The sequence below is a fragment of the Cervus canadensis genome, chromosome 23 (assembly GCF_019320065.1).
Source record: "Cervus canadensis isolate Bull #8, Minnesota chromosome 23, ASM1932006v1, whole genome shotgun sequence".
NCBI classification, from domain to species: domain Eukaryota; kingdom Metazoa; phylum Chordata; class Mammalia; order Artiodactyla; family Cervidae; genus Cervus; species Cervus canadensis.
The window spans coordinates 55,625,958-55,642,548 of NC_057408.1; the positions used below are offsets into that span (position 1 = coordinate 55,625,958).

General features: G+C 52.0%; 1 protein-coding gene across 7 annotated transcripts in view; it reads left to right on the plus strand.

Annotated features, from left to right (window-relative positions):
- The first annotated feature begins 5,392 nt into the window (after nucleotides 1-5,392).
- Nucleotides 5,393-16,591, plus strand: part of MTCL1 (microtubule crosslinking factor 1) — a 111,579-nt gene continuing 100,380 nt past the window's right edge. For 3 of the 7 annotated variants that reach the window (XM_043443789.1, XM_043443791.1, XM_043443788.1), the window contains exon 1: nucleotides 5,394-6,807. In XM_043443789.1, the coding sequence (XP_043299724.1) occupies nucleotides 5,755-6,807 (1,053 nt within the window). In that variant the 5' untranslated portion in view covers nucleotides 5,394-5,754. Of the gene's footprint in view, nucleotides 6,808-16,097; nucleotides 16,548-16,591 lie in introns of those variants that run through there. The other 4 variants (XM_043443787.1, XM_043443785.1, XM_043443786.1 and 1 more) reach the window with 4 other exon arrangements.

Genomic DNA, 16,591 nt, shown 5'->3' on the forward strand with positions numbered 1-16,591 from the left:
TTAAGAATCCACCTTGCAATGCAGGGAACACCGGTTCGATCCCTGGTCCAGGAAGATTCCACATGCAGTGGGGCAACGAAGCCTTCACACTACAGCTAGCGAGCCCATGAGTAACAACTACTGAAGCCCGCACACCCTAGAGCATGTGCTCCACGACGAGAAGCCACTGCCATGAGAAGCCTGCATCAGCAAAGACCCAGTGCAGCCAAAAATAAACAGTTAAAATTACTTTTAAAAGGTATACATGAATACTAAAACAACACTAAAAATACTGCCTTATATGTGAAAGTGTTGTGTTTAGGTGTGAAGCAGTGCTATAGGTTGAATGTTGGGTCCCCTCAAAGTGAAAGTGAAAGTCGCTCAGTTGTACCCGACTCTTTGTGACCCCATGGACTATACAGTCCAGAATACTCCAGGCCAGAATACTTGGAGTGGGTAGCCTTTTCCCTTCTCCAGGGGATCCTCCCAACCCAGGGATCGAACCCAGGTTTACCCACACTGCAGGCGGATTCTTTACTAGTTGAGCCACAAGGGAAGCCCAAGAATACTGGAGTGGGAAGCTTATCCCTTCTCCAGAGGATCTTCCCAACCCAGGAATTGAACCGGGGTCCCCTGCATTGCAGGCAGATTCTTTACCAACTGAGCTCTCAGGGAAGCCCAGGTCCCCCCAAAACCTCATGTCAAATTCTAGTACCCCAGGTGGATGGTGTTAGGAGGTGGGGCCTTTGGGAGGTGATTAGCTCAAGATGGTGGAGCCTGCAGGGTAGGGATTAGGGTCCTTAGAGACGAGCCCCCAGAGAGATCCCTTGCCCCTTCTCCAGGTGAGGGCTGGAAAAGATGATGGGCTCTCCCCAGAACTTGACCTTGCTAGCATCTTGAGCTCAGACTTGCAACATACAAAAGGTGAGAAGTAAATGTCTGTTACTTACAAGACCCTAGTCTGTGAAATTCTGTCACAGCAGCCCGCCTGGACTAAGACAAGTAGCTAGGCCCTCGGCTCAGATGACGGTAAGCAGATTTTTTAACCTTTGTGAATGTTTCAGGAGGACTTCGGGAAGTTGTGCAGTAATGGTTGGGGGAGAGGGGCAGTTCTCTGGGAATATTGCAAAACACACAGCATCCTGACTCCCCTCAGAAATTCAACTGGTGCTCCCGATCCAATTTTTGCAACAACAAAAAATACCACAACAAACTTCCCAGATACTCCACCAGGGAACTCCCTCCTCATGAAGAACCACTGCTCAGGAGCAAAGAGCCTCCTTCCCCCCGCATGTAGCTCCTTGCTCTGGGTTCTCAGATCAGAGGAACGCCTGCCACTCAAGACTGGCTCTAGGACAGGCCTGGACACTGCACATTGTCTATAGTTGGAGTTTAACTGGCTAAGCCTTAATCATGGTCTTTGCATCTCTTATCAGCCAGAATCTCCCACCAGCTACAGAAGGACTTTCAACCGGAACCAGGAGGAAGTGCAATTGACAAGTGTGTGACGCTTGGAGCTGTGTTCGAAACTAACTCAGGGCTTCTCAGGTGTGGTCAGAGGGTCATCTGCATCAAAGAAATTTGTTAAAAGTTTGGATCCCAGTCTCCACCTTCTCAATCAGAGCTCCCAGGCCTGTGGCCACGGAACCTGCATTTATAACAAACTCCCCAGGAGGCTCTGATGTCCTCAGGGTTTATGGGCCTTGGAAGTCATCAGGAACCACCACGCCACACACAGGGGCCAGTCTGGTCAGGTGAAGGGGTCTGGGAGCCCCTGTAGGGCTGGCCCGCATCAAGCCCCACGTGGCATTTTGGCTGTAACCCTGCAGGGGCAGCTGGGACGCACCGGGATCCCCAAGTGGGCCCCCTGACTTCCCATTGTCCCTTTTCAACCCCACCATTCCTGAAACACCAAAAAATAGCCCCCTCTGTTAAGTCTCTTTTTTTTCACTCTTTTTAAAGAGGCAACTTCTTCTGACTTAGATCAGACGAATTCATATTCTGAATGTGCCTTTGTGTTAAAATAAAAGGGAAAAACTAGAAAAGAGTTAAGTGCTGTGGTCAAGGTTTTGAGGCTACAGATGTTCTTCGGGTGACTGTCAGCCACAGGCAGTCGTATGTTTTCCCCTCTATGAGTCAAACCAAAAAAAATTTATTCCACTTTATATAACTCTGCAAACAGACTAGAATTCTCTCACTCCAAGTTTGCTTTGCTTGCATTTCAAGGTATTGGAGATAATTCCACTGATATTGGTGGCTCAGGTGGTAAAAAAATCTGCCAGCCAATGCAGGAGATGCAGGTTCCTTCCCTGGGTCAGAAAGAGCCCCTGGAGGAGGAAATGGCATGCCACTCCAGTGTTCTTGCCTGGAGAACCCCACAGGCGGAGGAGCCTGGTGGGCTACAGTCTGTGAGGTCGAAAAGAGGCGGACACGACTGAGTGACTGAGCACTCATTCCAGAACAAAGTGCTTTAAAGGCTCCTTTAAATAGCAAACCCCTAATGCCTTTAGACTAACTTGATTAACAAGAACAAAACATTATTTCGAAATCACCTGGGACTTTAAAAATATTCATGATGCAAGCAGGTGTACACCTGTAACGCACTGCCTGCTGGGAACAGAGACAGCGTTCCTCCTCTCCAGTGTCCAGTGGAAACAGTCGCCAGGCTCATCGTTCAGAGGACGAAGTTTGTTTGACTTATTACCTGAGGGAAAGGAAGCAGGCGACAAAGCTGGCTGATATTTTTGGAAAACTAGCTGACTGCAACATTTTGAGCTGGCCCTTAGCAAGATTAGATGTGGTGTGAGGAGCTGGCAAGCTTGCGCTGAGTCCTGGATATAACTCTCGAGAAAAATGAGGGTGTCGGAGACGTCTGGGTGTCTGCAAGAAGGTGGAGGAGAAGGTCCTCGAGTTCAAGGCGGCTGAGCTCCGGGAGGTCTGACAGCCAGCAGCCACTTTGTGATGATCAAACCACCTGCAGCCAGGAGCGTTACAGCGCCCTCTAGGGACCGCTGGCGGGACCGGCGTGGGGGCAGGGCGCCGTCAGCCCTTCTGCAGTGCTGTCACCACCTGTGTCCTTTTTCTGCAAATACCCCATGATAGATGGCTGTGGTCTTCATAGCTATTGCATCAGTGATGACTTTATCCTGCATTTTTTGAAGGAGGTGGCTAAGTAGGGTGATTTAAGGTTAAGATCACAGACTTTGGAGTCTAGTTTTCCTTTTTTTTTTTTTTTTTTTGCATTTTGTTTTTAATGTAGCATAGTTGATGTACAATGTCATGTTAGTTTCAGGTGTACATCAGGGAAATTCAGTTAGACAGACAGATTCTTTTTCAGATTCTTCTCCCTTACTGGTTCTGTTTTTCCTTTCTCATCACAGTTCTGTCCCCTTTTTTCTCTATTCCTACTACCACTGCCCTCATCTATACTTTGGGCCCCAGCCACTAACTATTCCCTGTCACCCGCCTCCCTCTCCTGGCTGCTGGGATCCTTCTAAGCAGACATTCCCCCAGTGGCTAAAATGCTAAAGAATCTGTCTACAATGCAGGAGACCCAGGTTTGATCCCTGGGTCAGGAAGATCCCCTGGAGAAGGGAGTAGCTGCCCACTCCAGTATTCTTGCCTGGAGAATTCCATGGACAGGGGAGCCTGGAGGGTTAGGTCCATGGGGTCACAAGAGTCAGACATGACTGAGCAATCAACACTTTCTCTTTCTTTCACTTTCAGCATCTTCCAGCAGCTCCCCGCCTTGAGAATAACATCCAAATTCCCCTTGGGACAGTTGGTCCCATCCACCCTAAGGGTCGTCTTACCTACAGCCTCTGCCCTGCACACGTCCTGGGCACTCACCTACACATCCTGGGCACTCACCCAGGCTCAGGGTCCCTGGCCACCCCAGCAACTTGTAAGCACTGCCTGCCTTTGCCTCCAGCTAGACTGGCAGACTGACCCTTATTCCCTGGATATTTACCCACCCACCATCCTGTTACTGAGTCCCAGCTCGCTCTGCTCACCGCCTGATAAGCCAGTAAGTCCAGAGATAAGCTGTTGGCACAAGGAATAGTGAAAAGCTAGCAGCCCCAGAAGATGATGGCCTACTGTCCCAAAGAGCCATCTCCCCCAAGTTAGGATTCAGGCTTCTTTTATACTAAAAAGGGGAGGGAATAGAGACTGGTTTCTGGCCCAGCTCTGGAGGGGGTCTGTTAATTTCTTCCTTCCAGCAGCCATTCACAGGTGGGGCCTGGTCAGGGAATCTTCTGGGAGATTAACAAAGGTGTTGGAGCCTGAAGCCCATTCCCTGGCAGGTGGGGTTCCCAGAGATGGGCAAGCCATTATAACTTAAGCTTATAGCAGCATGCCTTTAGTGATTAACTTGTAACAGAACAGGAAGGTTTTTCTCTACTACAATCCAACACCTGGGACAAATCTCACTGATAATTGAAAAGCACTTAACAGTTGACACAGGGTTTTCTCATCCTTGAATAGACCCCACACTCAGGTGGAGGTACTTTCTAATTGTACAGGGGCGGGAACAGAGGTTTGAAAAGGTCAGTGGCCCACGTTAAGGCTCTCCAGTGGTCTACCAGCCTCATTCTGCGAGGGGTGGGCGTGTAGGACGGAGGATTGCACAAGCCCTGGTGTGAGTCCGGGCCAGCGTGCACGGGCCACTGCACTGACTTCACCTCCCGCGCCCACGCCTCGTCCTTCAACAAGACAGAAGGAGTTCAGAGTCTGGCTTGTTCCGAGGTGAAATGAAACAATGCCTGTGGGGCGTCTACTAGGGCCTGGCTCGCAGCCGACACTACATGTGAGTTCCCTTACTGACCCGGAGCTCGGCGAGCTGTGTCGGACAGCGGCTCTTTCCTGGAGCTCCAGAGGCCTCTGGGTGCCAACTGTGGAGCCCCGTGCGCCTTCAGACGCGATGGGGCGCTGCGGGGCTGGGGGTGGGGCGGGGCGGGGGTGGTGGTCACACCAGTCCTCAAACCAGTGTGGACTCCGGCCCAGCTGGAGAGTGGACTTCGGCCCAGCTCTGGCGGGGCGGAACTCGGGGGCCCTGGGAGGCCGGGCTGGATGCAGGGGCCTATGGGGGGGGCATTGTTCCACTTCGGCACCCCGAGGCGCACCCCTCAGAGGGCACACCGGCTGCCTCCCCCGCCTCCAGCCTCCTCCCGCCCCCACCTCGCCTCTGCGCCTGCCCCCTTCCTCCCTCCCCCAGCTCCCGCACTGTCTCATGAGCCCCCACAAGCACGAGGGTCCCAGGCGGAGAGGGGAGAGGTTCGGGGCCCGCAGACCGCGCGCCACCCGGGAGCGCAGCCCCGCCCCCACCGCCGCGCCGGCTGGCGGGACGCGGGACATGCGCACCGGGCGGCGGAGGGCGGGGGGGCGCGGGCCCGGGCGGGCGGGGAGCAGGGCGGGCCGTGGGCGGGGAGCAGGGCGCTGGAGCGGGGAGCGCGCAGCCAGCGCCGCCGCCGGACTCGGGCGGGTGTGCGAGCCTGGCGCGCCGCTTGCCGGGGATGCGAGAGGCTGGGGGCCGCCGCGCCGGGAGAACGCGAGCACCGGTGACCTCGGCCCGAGGAGAGCCGGAGACGGCGGCGAACCCCGCAGGGATCTTCGGGGCCGGGGTGCGGGGCCGGCGGCGGCGCAGGAGCGCGGGGCGCAGACCGGGCGGGGCTGGCGGACAGTGATGAGCGGGCGCGCGGGGAGGCTGCACGCCGCCGCCGCCGCCGCCCGGAGCATCCGCCGCCCGAGCTGCTGCTCGCGGCCCGGGCCCCGGCCATGGAGACGCTGAACGGCCCCGCGGGCGGCGGCGCCCAGGACGCGAAGCCGCAGCCGCCCGGCCAGCACCACCGCCACCACCACCATCTCCACCCGCTGGCGGAGCGGAGACGGCTGCACCGCGCGCCCTCGCCAGCCAGACCGTTTCTCAAGGACCTGCACGGTCGGCCCGCGGCCCCCGGCCCGGCCGCCCCCTCCTCGGGCCGAGCCCCGGCGCCCGCCGCCCCGCGCTCTCCCAGCCTCGCGGGCAAGGCGCCGCCTTCGCCAGGGCCCCCGGCCGCGCCCGGCCGCCTCTCCCGGCGGAGCGGCGGCGCCCCCGGCGCGAAGGACAAGCCGCCGCCGGGCGCCGGGGCCAGGGCAGCGGGCGGCGCTAAGGCCGCTCCGGGCCCCAGGAGGGTGGCACGCGCGGCACCCGCCGAGCCGCTGCCCCGGGTAGGGAAGCCGCCGCCCGGGGCCGAGCCGCCGCCCGCCGCTTCCAAGGGCCGCAGAGCCAAACGCGCCTCCGGAACCGTCCCCGCCCGCGCCGCCGGGCCCCGGGTCCCCGCCGTCGCGGTCCCCGCCGTGATCCTCGCCGTGAGTTCCGCGGCCGGTTCCCCGGCCCCCGGCTCGCGCATCAGCCACACAGACAGCAGCTCCGATCTCTCCGACTGCCCCTCCGACACTCTTTCCGACGAGCAGCGCCTGCTCCCCGCAGCCAGTAGCGACGCCGAGTCCGGCACGGGCTCCAGCGACCGGGAACCTCTGCGAGGAGCCCCCACGACCAGCCCCCCAGCTCGGGGGGCGCCGCCGGGCAGCCCCGAGCCCCCGGGACTCCTCGCCGTGACCCCCGCCGCCTGCCTTGGGGGTCGGAGCAGCCCCAGCGGGGTCCCCTCGGCGTCCCCGGGGCCCGGCGTGGTGGAGGATGTCGCGGGGCGCGCACCGCCGGAGCGAACGGGCCCTGGGACCCCCAGGGAGCACGGGCCGGGCGAGCGGCACCGGCTGGTCCCGGCGGCGGAGGAGGAGGAGCTGCTGCGGGAAATGGAGGAGCTGCGCTCGGAGAACGACTATCTCAAGGTGTGCAGCCTGCCCCGCTGCAGGTGTCCCGGCGGCGGCCCCAGGTCTGGGTGCGGGCGGGGCCCCCGAAAGCGCTTCCTCCCGGTGCCAGTCGCTTTCCTGCGCCCGACACGCCGGGCGCTGGGAACTTGAGCCAAACTTGTGGAAGGAGCAGCGAGACCTGTGGGTCCAGCCGCTTCTCCACCCCCTTAGCTTGTTTCTAGAAAGTCTCGCGTGGCGCGGATGCCCCTGCCCCAGTTGATGCTGCGTTAACTAGAGAGGCGGCTGTGACCGCTCTTTGGAGAAGCAGTCGACCCCCTGCCCCCTCACCTGTGGGCGCGGATTGTCCCCAGCCGAGAATCTCAGCGGGAGCCCGTGGGCCGAGTGCAGGTCTCGGAGGGTGCAGCCTTGTCTTCCCGTTCTCCTGCAGTTAAGAAGGCCGGGTGCTCTCCGAGTCTCCCCCGGGTGCAGACAGCCGGGTCAGTGATAAACCTACAGCTCAGGAGTCCCTTGAGCGCGGCCTGGGTGGAGAGACCACGCTGTCTTGCTGGCTGGGCCTTCGTACGCGTCCACCAGCCGGTTTTTCCGTGTCAGGCCACTCGTGCCCGCTCTTTCGAGGGACTCGCAGCCTCTGGGTCCATCGAGCGCTTTGCGGCGCGGCCTCCTTTGAGTGGCTTCTGGGTCTTGGTAGCTTTGGGGCACAAGTCTGACTCCATGTTTTCCAGGAGGAGGAGGAGAGCAGGCGCTGCAGAAAAGAGGATTTAGACCGTGTTGGGTGGGGAGGTCAGGGCACGCTGGGTGACTCCAAAGCAAGGAGGGTGGTACTGAATGCATCCGTCTTAATTTATTGTGATGCTCAGGTTAGTCAACAGCTCCACCATGTAAATCTCCTCCTGTTAAGATGGTTAAATATATATTTCCTCCCAAATGCAGCGGCCCTCCTCCGTCAGTGCGTTTTGTGATTGTCCCCATTTTCTCTGCAAAGGCTGACTCTCCCTCATGGAGGTCCCCGGGTGGCTGGTGGGACAACGATGTGGGCTTTTAAGGTACGTGGAGGTGATCTGTGTAGTTAAGCTGGGGTCAGAGCAGTGGATGAGGAGTGTTCCTACACCCAAGCCGCAGAGGCTGCTCTAATCCACGGAGCCCCCATGGTGATTTTACCCTGTTCAAAGAGGCAGAGGAGGATCGTGGTGGGAAAAGAGAGCAGATGGGGACTCCGAATGAAATGTTTCCAGTAGTACGTTTGCTCTGGTCACCGACTCTTATGTAACAGACAACAGAGTGAAAGGCGAGAGTATGGAAGAGAAAGGGCCAGGTATTAGCGTTACTCTGTTGTGAAACCAGGGCTTTTGTAAATCTGCCCTGGAGGTAAGCTCCCTGAGGGTGAGAAAGACCATCTTTGAGTTTTGTAGCCTCGGTCCAAAAGATGTTTCTCATGACATCTGATCTTAAGGCAGGCAGTTCGGCATCATTTCAGGGCTCACTCTGAGGCGGCTGGTAATTTGCCTTTTTTTTTTTTCCCCCACATCGTTGGATTCTCAGTGAAGGAAGTAGGTGTCTGACCCTGGAGTCTGCTCTGGTGTGTTTGATATTTCAGCGAATCTCACAACACAGGGTATCTTTGTTGTATTTATCACAACCCTAATTTCACTGACAAGGTTGCTGAGATCCAAGAAGACATACGTACCTACTTGTCCAAGGTCACCCAGCTAGTAAGTGATGCAGCTGGTATTTTCCTGGCCTCCAGACCTCTGTTCTCTCCAGGCTCCAGGCTACATCCTTGTTTCCATCAAGACTGAGAAGAGCCACGCCTGCCTTAGAATTGTCGTATTAGCTTGGGCCATACCCAGCATTTAGCTTTTCTGGTGAACCTCTCTTTTTAGGTGAAAGGGCCACAGTGAGCACCTCTCCACTGGACTGTTTGGGGTCCCACAGACCCCACTAGCAGTGTTTAATTTGTGGAAAATGTCAGTTGCCATTTCCTGCGGAGAAAGGTCATGGCCAAACGTTTCCGACCCGAGTCCATCTCCCAGCGGCTCCTCTGACAGCAGGAGAGAAGAGGCAGAGGCAGTCTGGGGAGGCTGGGACATCAGGCTGATCACAAACACATGTGTGAGTTACATGGTTGGCTCTTCAGTAGCTTAAGTGACAGTCATTCAATTTGGGGACGAAAGACAACAGTCCTGCTAGACTTTTCTAAAGGTCAGTGAGCCTGCCCATGTGTGTGGAATCGGCCTGGGAGTATCCCTGACCTCACAGAGCAATGACCTTTGCTGTAAGCCTGCTTTTGCACACGGGTTTTAGAGTGTGCATCAGTGGGGTTTTTTTTTTTTTTTAGATGGCAGATAAATTAGTCCCTGACCTACTCCTCCTTTAGGGGATGTTGCATAGGACTCTGGAGATGAGAAGTAGGAGACTCCACCCAGAAATTTCACTTTGATATATTCTGGAGGATGGTGACCACAAGTATTACAAGATTTCCTGGGTCAGTTCTATCACCATTATTGTATAAAACTCAAGTCCAGTGTTCTTGCCTGGAGAATCCCAGGGACAGGGGAGCCTGGTGGGCTGCCGTCTATGGGGTCGCACAGAGTCGGACACGACTGAAGCGACTTAGCAGCAGCAGCAAGTTACTGAGAAGAATGAACCGAGAGTAATCACCAGAAAACTAAGGATGATGTGTTACTGACTGGGAAATTCAAGTGGAATTTTGTTTTTTAGCCAGACTGCTGTAGTTTTCCAAAAATCAGCTGTCAACAGAGAAGCGCCGCCTTCTGTTGTGTGTAGCTGAATGGGGCCATCCTTGAGTCATACTGTGATCACAAGGCACCAGGGTGACTAGATGATGTTGTTGTTTAGTCACTAAGTCGTCTCTGATGCTTTGCAAGCCCGTGGACTCTAGTCCGCCAGGCTTCTCTGTTCATGGAGTTTTCCAGGCGAGAATATTGGAGTGGGTTGCCATTTCCTCCTCCAGGGTATCTTCCCAACCCAGGGATCGAACCAGCAATCTCCTGCATTGGCAGGCAGATTTTTTACCACTTAGCCATCAGGGAAGCAGGGTGACTAGATGATGAGTAAGTACTCAGTCCGGGTAGTTGGCTTTTTGCATGAAAGCAGTCAGAAAAGCCCTGTTGGCCCTAGACCGCAAATGAACGTGCATGTAATTTGGAAGGCTTCAGGAGTGAAGATGAGAGATTGAGGTCAGTTGTCCAAAGAGCTTTGCTTCTTAGACCAGACTCGGGTCCATCTTAGTGACCAGGCTGTCTGAGAAATGCTGGCCATCGTGGTCTTTGCCTGCCCACCATCACTGTGTTTTGCTCCAGTGCTCAGAGACAATCAGACAAGCCCTGGAGCTCATTGTGAACATATTAATTATGTTCTGTTTCCACAGGCTTTTCAGGAGGGTTTAATTGCTTTGCATTTATTGGCCTATTTTGAAAATGCTTCTCACGTTGGCAGGGGATGCTAGCATGACACCCCTCCCCCCACTCCCAAGTAGTGTACCCCAAAGTGCCCCAGTCCTGGGGGGCTCCAAGATCAGCCTGGGGAGGGCTGCTGAGTTTGCCTTGCCCTTTCGGTTACCTCCTAAGAATTATTTTTTGGTGAAAACAAGCAAAGTGCCTGCTAGCTCAGAGCAGACACCACGGGAATGTGGAAGAGCAGTGAGTTCTCGAGTGGGCTCCTGGGGAGGCCATTCCGGTGGAGTGGTTGCATTGCCTCAGCACTGGCCCAGCCTCAGCATCCTGCCTCTCTCTTGGGGTCTTGGGAGTTTCAGGATCTGCAATGATTTGGTTAAATCCGGCCATGCAGATTCCAGGCGCTCTGAATGGCCAGGAAGGGGTGGGGGTGGGGTGGACACTGAGGCAAGAATAAACAGTTCTGAGCATAAAGTGCTTCAGCTCCTCCCTGCCGACACCCCTCCCTTCTGGAAGGTTGAAGCAGACAGTGTCCCTATTCTTTCCTGACCTTCTGCTTTCCACACCCATTCTTTATTCAGCCTGCAAACAAGCGGCTGTAATCATCTTAGGTGGCGAGATAATGTGGACCAGGGCACAGGGGGGCCATGGCTGCTGGATGAACTGGCACTTGTAAACAATGGCTGAGCCCCCCTGTGCCTTCTGAGCCTCAGCTGGGACCCTGCGGAGCACATTTCCATTGACGGGAGGGAAAGGAGGTGGATTATTTGTATATTACAGTAGACAATAGTTAAGGGTCTGCAACTCCCAGAGGAGGGAATTATTGCAACAGTAGCCAGCTGACTGCTCACTGTCTAAATTGAGTCTGTTTAAAGAGGGAGTGATTAAAGCAGGACTAGTTATTGATTTTAAGTTGTTTAAAGGGAATTAAGGTCTGATAAGATCATCAGTATGATCAAGGGTTTTCATCACTTTTACTATGAAACCAGGGATTTGGTTTTTATATTTGTGGATAAACTATCCTCAAAGAGATTTTCTTTGACATTTTAATCTCGGTTTATTCTAGTGCACACATGGAACCTCATTATTTCTTAAATCTGATTTTATATATATATATATATATATATATATATATATATAACACACACACACACGGGACTTCCCAGACAGCACTAGTAGTAAAAGAATCTGCCTGCCAGTGCAGGGAGATGCAAGACAGGTTTAATCCCTGGGTCGGGAAGATCCCCTGAAGAAGGAAATGGTACCCAGTATTTTTGCCTGGAAAATTCCACGGGCAGAGGAGCCTGGTGGGCTCCAGTCCATGAGGCCATAGAGAGTCGGATGCTCCTGAGCACACATATACACACTCATGAGTATAAAATAAAGCTTGATTTGTTATCTGCAGGTGAAGGGGAATAGTTGGGGAGCTCGCTAGTACTTCAAGGTTTCATGCTATACAGAATTTGAAAAGTATATTTAGTTAAAGCTAAATTAGCTTTTTAATGAGATAATGATCTAACATTTGAGTACCTGACAGACCTGTTGTTAATTCAATATAAAACTTGATTAAGGGAAATTTTCTCCTTATTATCTGTATTAAAAACCAACAGTTTTCTGCTCTTGCTTACCGTGTGTAAATTTAGTCTACCAGAAACATTATATGTTCTGCTTGATTGGGTTTGTTAAGCATTTAAATGGCAGACATCTTTAAGGTTCTTTGATATAATGTTTTCTAGATTAGAGCATGCTGTCAGAAAATTAATGTGATGTTCGTTTGAAAAATCGCTCTCCCATCATGACCCTAATCTGAATAATCACAGTTTTTGCTTTTCAAATGTCTGCTTCCTGCCTACATGGTTTGTAATTTGCCTTTCTTATAACTTCTTTTCACTGAACCTGAAAATTGCTTATTTCAAGGCTCTTTGAAAAGAGTTGAAACCCTGGCCTTGTCCTGTCTCTGTAACAGTGTTGGGAAGCCATTTAAACTTTTAGGGTTTTGGTATGCTCATTTTAAAAATGGAGGGTATTAATACCTTTTCTGCATACTGCAGTGCTTTGGTGAGGACCAGTTGCGAAAATGAATATACCTGCACGTTGACAATGTCAAGTTGTAAACGTTAGCTTGCTGTTATTATTTTACGCTGACAGGCTTTTTGCAAGTGTGATTTAAAGCTTCTTGTTTCACGTGTCCTGGTGGTTGCTGATAATTTCTCCCATTTACTGGAAAGAGTATGTGTGTGGAGCCAGAGAGCCTGGGTTTGTAGCTGGGCTTCCAGTTATCAGCCGAGAAACTTTGGGTGTGTTCACCAGTGTGGGTTTGGCCTCTTTGTCCATCTTGTGGGGGCTGTGTGTCCCTGCAGGCTTATTGTAGGCTTAGTAACGAAGGCGAAGTGCTTGAGAAAGGGTGTTTGCTGGTCCACAAATTTAGATAAAATATGAGTTATAAAAGCAGTGATTCAAATACATGCAATTACAATCTTCCTAATTTTCTTTTCAAAGCGGCTAATGTTAGTGGTTATTTATGCCAAGAACTATTAGCTGTTTACATCTGGCCTGCTGGGTGATCTGGAGGTGTGGGTACATCCAGCCCTGGAACAGGCTTTTTCAGTCCACGGTGGGGGTGCAGGTGTGTGTAGAGCTTAACCAGCATTTAATGGTAGGGCTGATGAAGAGCCCCCCATTACAAAATCTGAAAAGCCAGAGAACATTTTTTTATCTGGAAGTCCTACCATATGTTTTTTTATGACTATGTCACATTTTAAAAATTCATGTTTGAGTAATAGGTAATTTTCAGCATTTATGACTTGACAAGCTTTCTAGAAGGAAAGGGTGGCCCTGGTGGCTCAAATGGTAAAGAATGTGCCTGTAATGCAGGAGACCCAGGTTTGATCCCTGGGCTGGCAGGATCCCTTGGAGAAGGGAATGGCTACCCACTCCTGTATTCTTGCACAGAGAATCCCATGGACTGAGAAACCTGGTGGGCTACCATCCATGCAGTCACACAGAGTCGGACACAACTAAGAGACTAACACTTTCAATGGAAGGAAAAGCATTTGCACAGTGCCTTCATAAACAGAATGCCCAACACCATTGGATATTTGTGGGTACCCCTGGATATGTGTAGTGATTATTGCTTTTGTTGAACTATTTTTATTAGTTATCCAGTGTAATAATTAACTAACTGTATTCAGACACCTCTACATAGACGAAGCTTTTTCTCAAAGTCAAATCAGATTTGCAGAAGGGACCTGAGAAGCTTGACCCTGATTTTGAAGATTCAGCACTAACTCTCTACACTTTATAGGAGGATGGCATGCATAGGCCTGTTTGAAAGCTTGTAGGCTGTGGTGGCTGGTCCCCTCTGGCATGGGTTGGGTTAAGGGCAAGGCTTTCATGGCTCAGTGTGGGGATTCGGCGTCAGAAACCACCTCTTTGCTGCAGGTTGAAAGGCTCTTCCTGAAGTTGGTGTGTTCTCCAGGCCCCTGAAGAGCCCAGCCTGTCCATTCTGTCCACTGTCTGGCCTCTATGTTCCACCCAGTAAACCCCAATTCCAGCAAACTTCCCTACTGGAACAAGATTTATAGGAAGGGTCCTCCATGAAGAAAAAAAAAAAAAAAGGGCAATGAAACTCGCTTATGTGTCATAACATTTTCAACATTAAGATTTACCTTTTTTAAAAGATTTTTTAATGTGGATCATTTTTAAAGTCTCTATGTGTTATAATATTGCATCTGCTTTACGTTTTGTTTTTTTGGCCTCAAAGCACATGGGATCTTAGCTCTTTCTCCCCAACTAGGGATCAAACCCACACCACCTGCATTGGAAGGCAAAGTCTTAACTACTGGAGGCAATTCCCTAAGATTTACCTTTCTTAAGACACATAAGAACATCTTATTTTTTTTATGTAATTTTTTTTTTTTTTTTTAGGCCCCACTGCATGGGATCTTAGTTCTCTAACCAGGAATCGAATCCATGCCCTCTGCATTGGAAACACAGAGTCTTAACCACTGGACCGTCAGGGAATTCCCAAACATCTTTTATTTTTAATGAGATTGTCGCCACTGCTGCAGAAATTCTGTAAGAATCTTTAGCAGACAAAAACGTTTTATTTGTTTGACTACTAGGAAGTTGGTAAAGCTTTCAGTTTTAACATCTGCTCCCCGTGATGGGCCATTGAAAGGGGCCCCACTTGGAGCCATGGTCAGCTGAGTGGGTCGTGTTCTTGGTCAGGTGGTGTGGACAGAGTGGGAGAACCTGCAGGCAGCCTTTGGGAGAATCAGATGCCTCACATGTGCCTTTCCCCTACAGGTGCGGGCTGCACACGGGTGGGGTTGGCTGGACAGTAGTTTTCACCCTGTTTGTGCCAATTTGTTATTTTTCCACAAGGGTTCCCAGTTCATTTGGTACACATCTCCTATGTGATCTTATAAAGGATAAAATAATCTGCAGGAGGTTTACTACTAGTCAATTTCTTGTCTACCTGAGGCTCTAATGTTGGGAAACTCTTTTCTTTATTGTAAGTAAATCCCTGGTTTTTAAGAATAAATGCAGGATTAGCGAGGGTGGCCAGGCTCCAGGAACAAACTGAATAGAATGAGAGCTGATAAGTTAGGGTGTCCGTGTTTGGGGGTGTTTTTTTCCTTTGAGCCTTAGTGTTAGTTGAACAAAACAAATGGGAATGAAGACTTCCCTGGTGGTCCAGTGGTTAGAACTCCGCTTTCACTGCCGAGGGCCTGGGTTCTATCCCTGGTTGGGGACTAAGATCAAACAAGCCACGTGACATAGCCAAAAAAAAAAAGAAAAGATGACCAAGAGTATCCTAGTGTGGAGGCATTTACGCCATCAGGTATGAAACTAATCAAGACAATTCCTAGTATGCTTTTCTTAACCTCCCACTTTTTAAGTTGTTCCTCGCTGAAGCCTTTATTATGGAAAATATACCCTTCATGCTACTGCCGTGTCTGTGGGTTTGGGAAGAGTTGTCCATGATCAGGCTACAAGACTGGAACAAAGCAATGTGAGGTGATGTCCAGTTTGCATCATGTTTAGGAGCTGGTCTTTCTAGGTGGTGACCAAGGTTCAAGTGTATTCATTCCACAAACATGCATTGAGGGCCTGCTGTGTGGCTCATGCTGCTCTGGACACTGGGAGACTCCAGGTGTCTGCTTTCCTGGTGCTTACCTTCCCGTGTGGGTGACGGATGAACAGTAGGAAGAAACATAATATTAGATGGTGGTAGGAGCTCGGAGGGGCTTTAAAGTGGCGCTTGTGGTAAAGAACTTGCCTGCCATGCAGGAGATAGAGAGGAGGGTTCGATCCCTAGGGTCAGGAAGATCCCCTGGAGAAGGAAAAGGGAACCCACCCCGGTATTCTTGGCTGGGAGAAATCCCATGGACAGAGGAGCCTGGCAGGCTATACTCCATAGGGTTGCAGAGTGGGACATGACTGAAGCGACTTAGCAAACGCAGATTGGAGGGGCAGGGCCTGGGGCTAGAGATGGTGGGGGTAAGGGGCATTGTGTGCCTTCTGACCCATCTACCTACTGTGAGCTTGGCCAGGAGCTGGGGAGGAGCTCTTTAAGGAGAAACCATCACAGGTCACCTGCCTCCTGCGCCTGGACCCTGGGAGAGGGCAGGCTGGTGCTGAGGGAGGGGGCAGCTGTGGCTCCCTAAAGAAGGATGGAGGCGGGATGAGCGTGGTGGGTGGAGCCCTGGGGAGAGAGCCCGAAGGTTGGATATTGAACTGACAGCACTGCGTTGGCTGGGCTGGGAGGGAAGGGAGGGAGCCAGGAATAACTCGCGGGTTTCTTCTGTATCCCAGTGTCTTCATGCTGATCCCAGAGTGGAGTAGAGTTGGGAGATGAAGGGCAGGAGAATGGAAAAAACCAAACCGATGTGTATTTGAAATAGCACACAAGGTTTTATCTTTAGAATCATGAGTCACGTAGTTCCAAGATTGGTGTGGCGGGACAGCATTTTAAGGACATTTGCGGGTGTGTTATAATTCCCGGGCAATTCATAGGGATGAGCCCCCTGAAGTTTGTTCTTTGCAGGTAATGTCTGACTCATCTTACTGCCTAGCTTGTGTCTTAGCGACACAAGTTTAGGTCAGCGTTTGGTTTGAATCTAGGGTTTGATTACCTGCAGAGATGGCATCATTTATGATGAGGATTCTGTAAGGAAAGATTGGGAGCGGGATAAATGCTGAGAGGCCGCGATGACTAAGCCATGCTCGGTTTTGGTTTCTGGATCCACGAGACCTGAACAGACATCTGGTGATGCTGTCTTGTGTGAGAATTTCCGGAGTCCCCGGGCTGTATGCACACGTGTTTCCGGAAGTCCACAGGTGACTGCAGAAAGTTCACAGTATTGCAGGGCAGGGGTGGACGG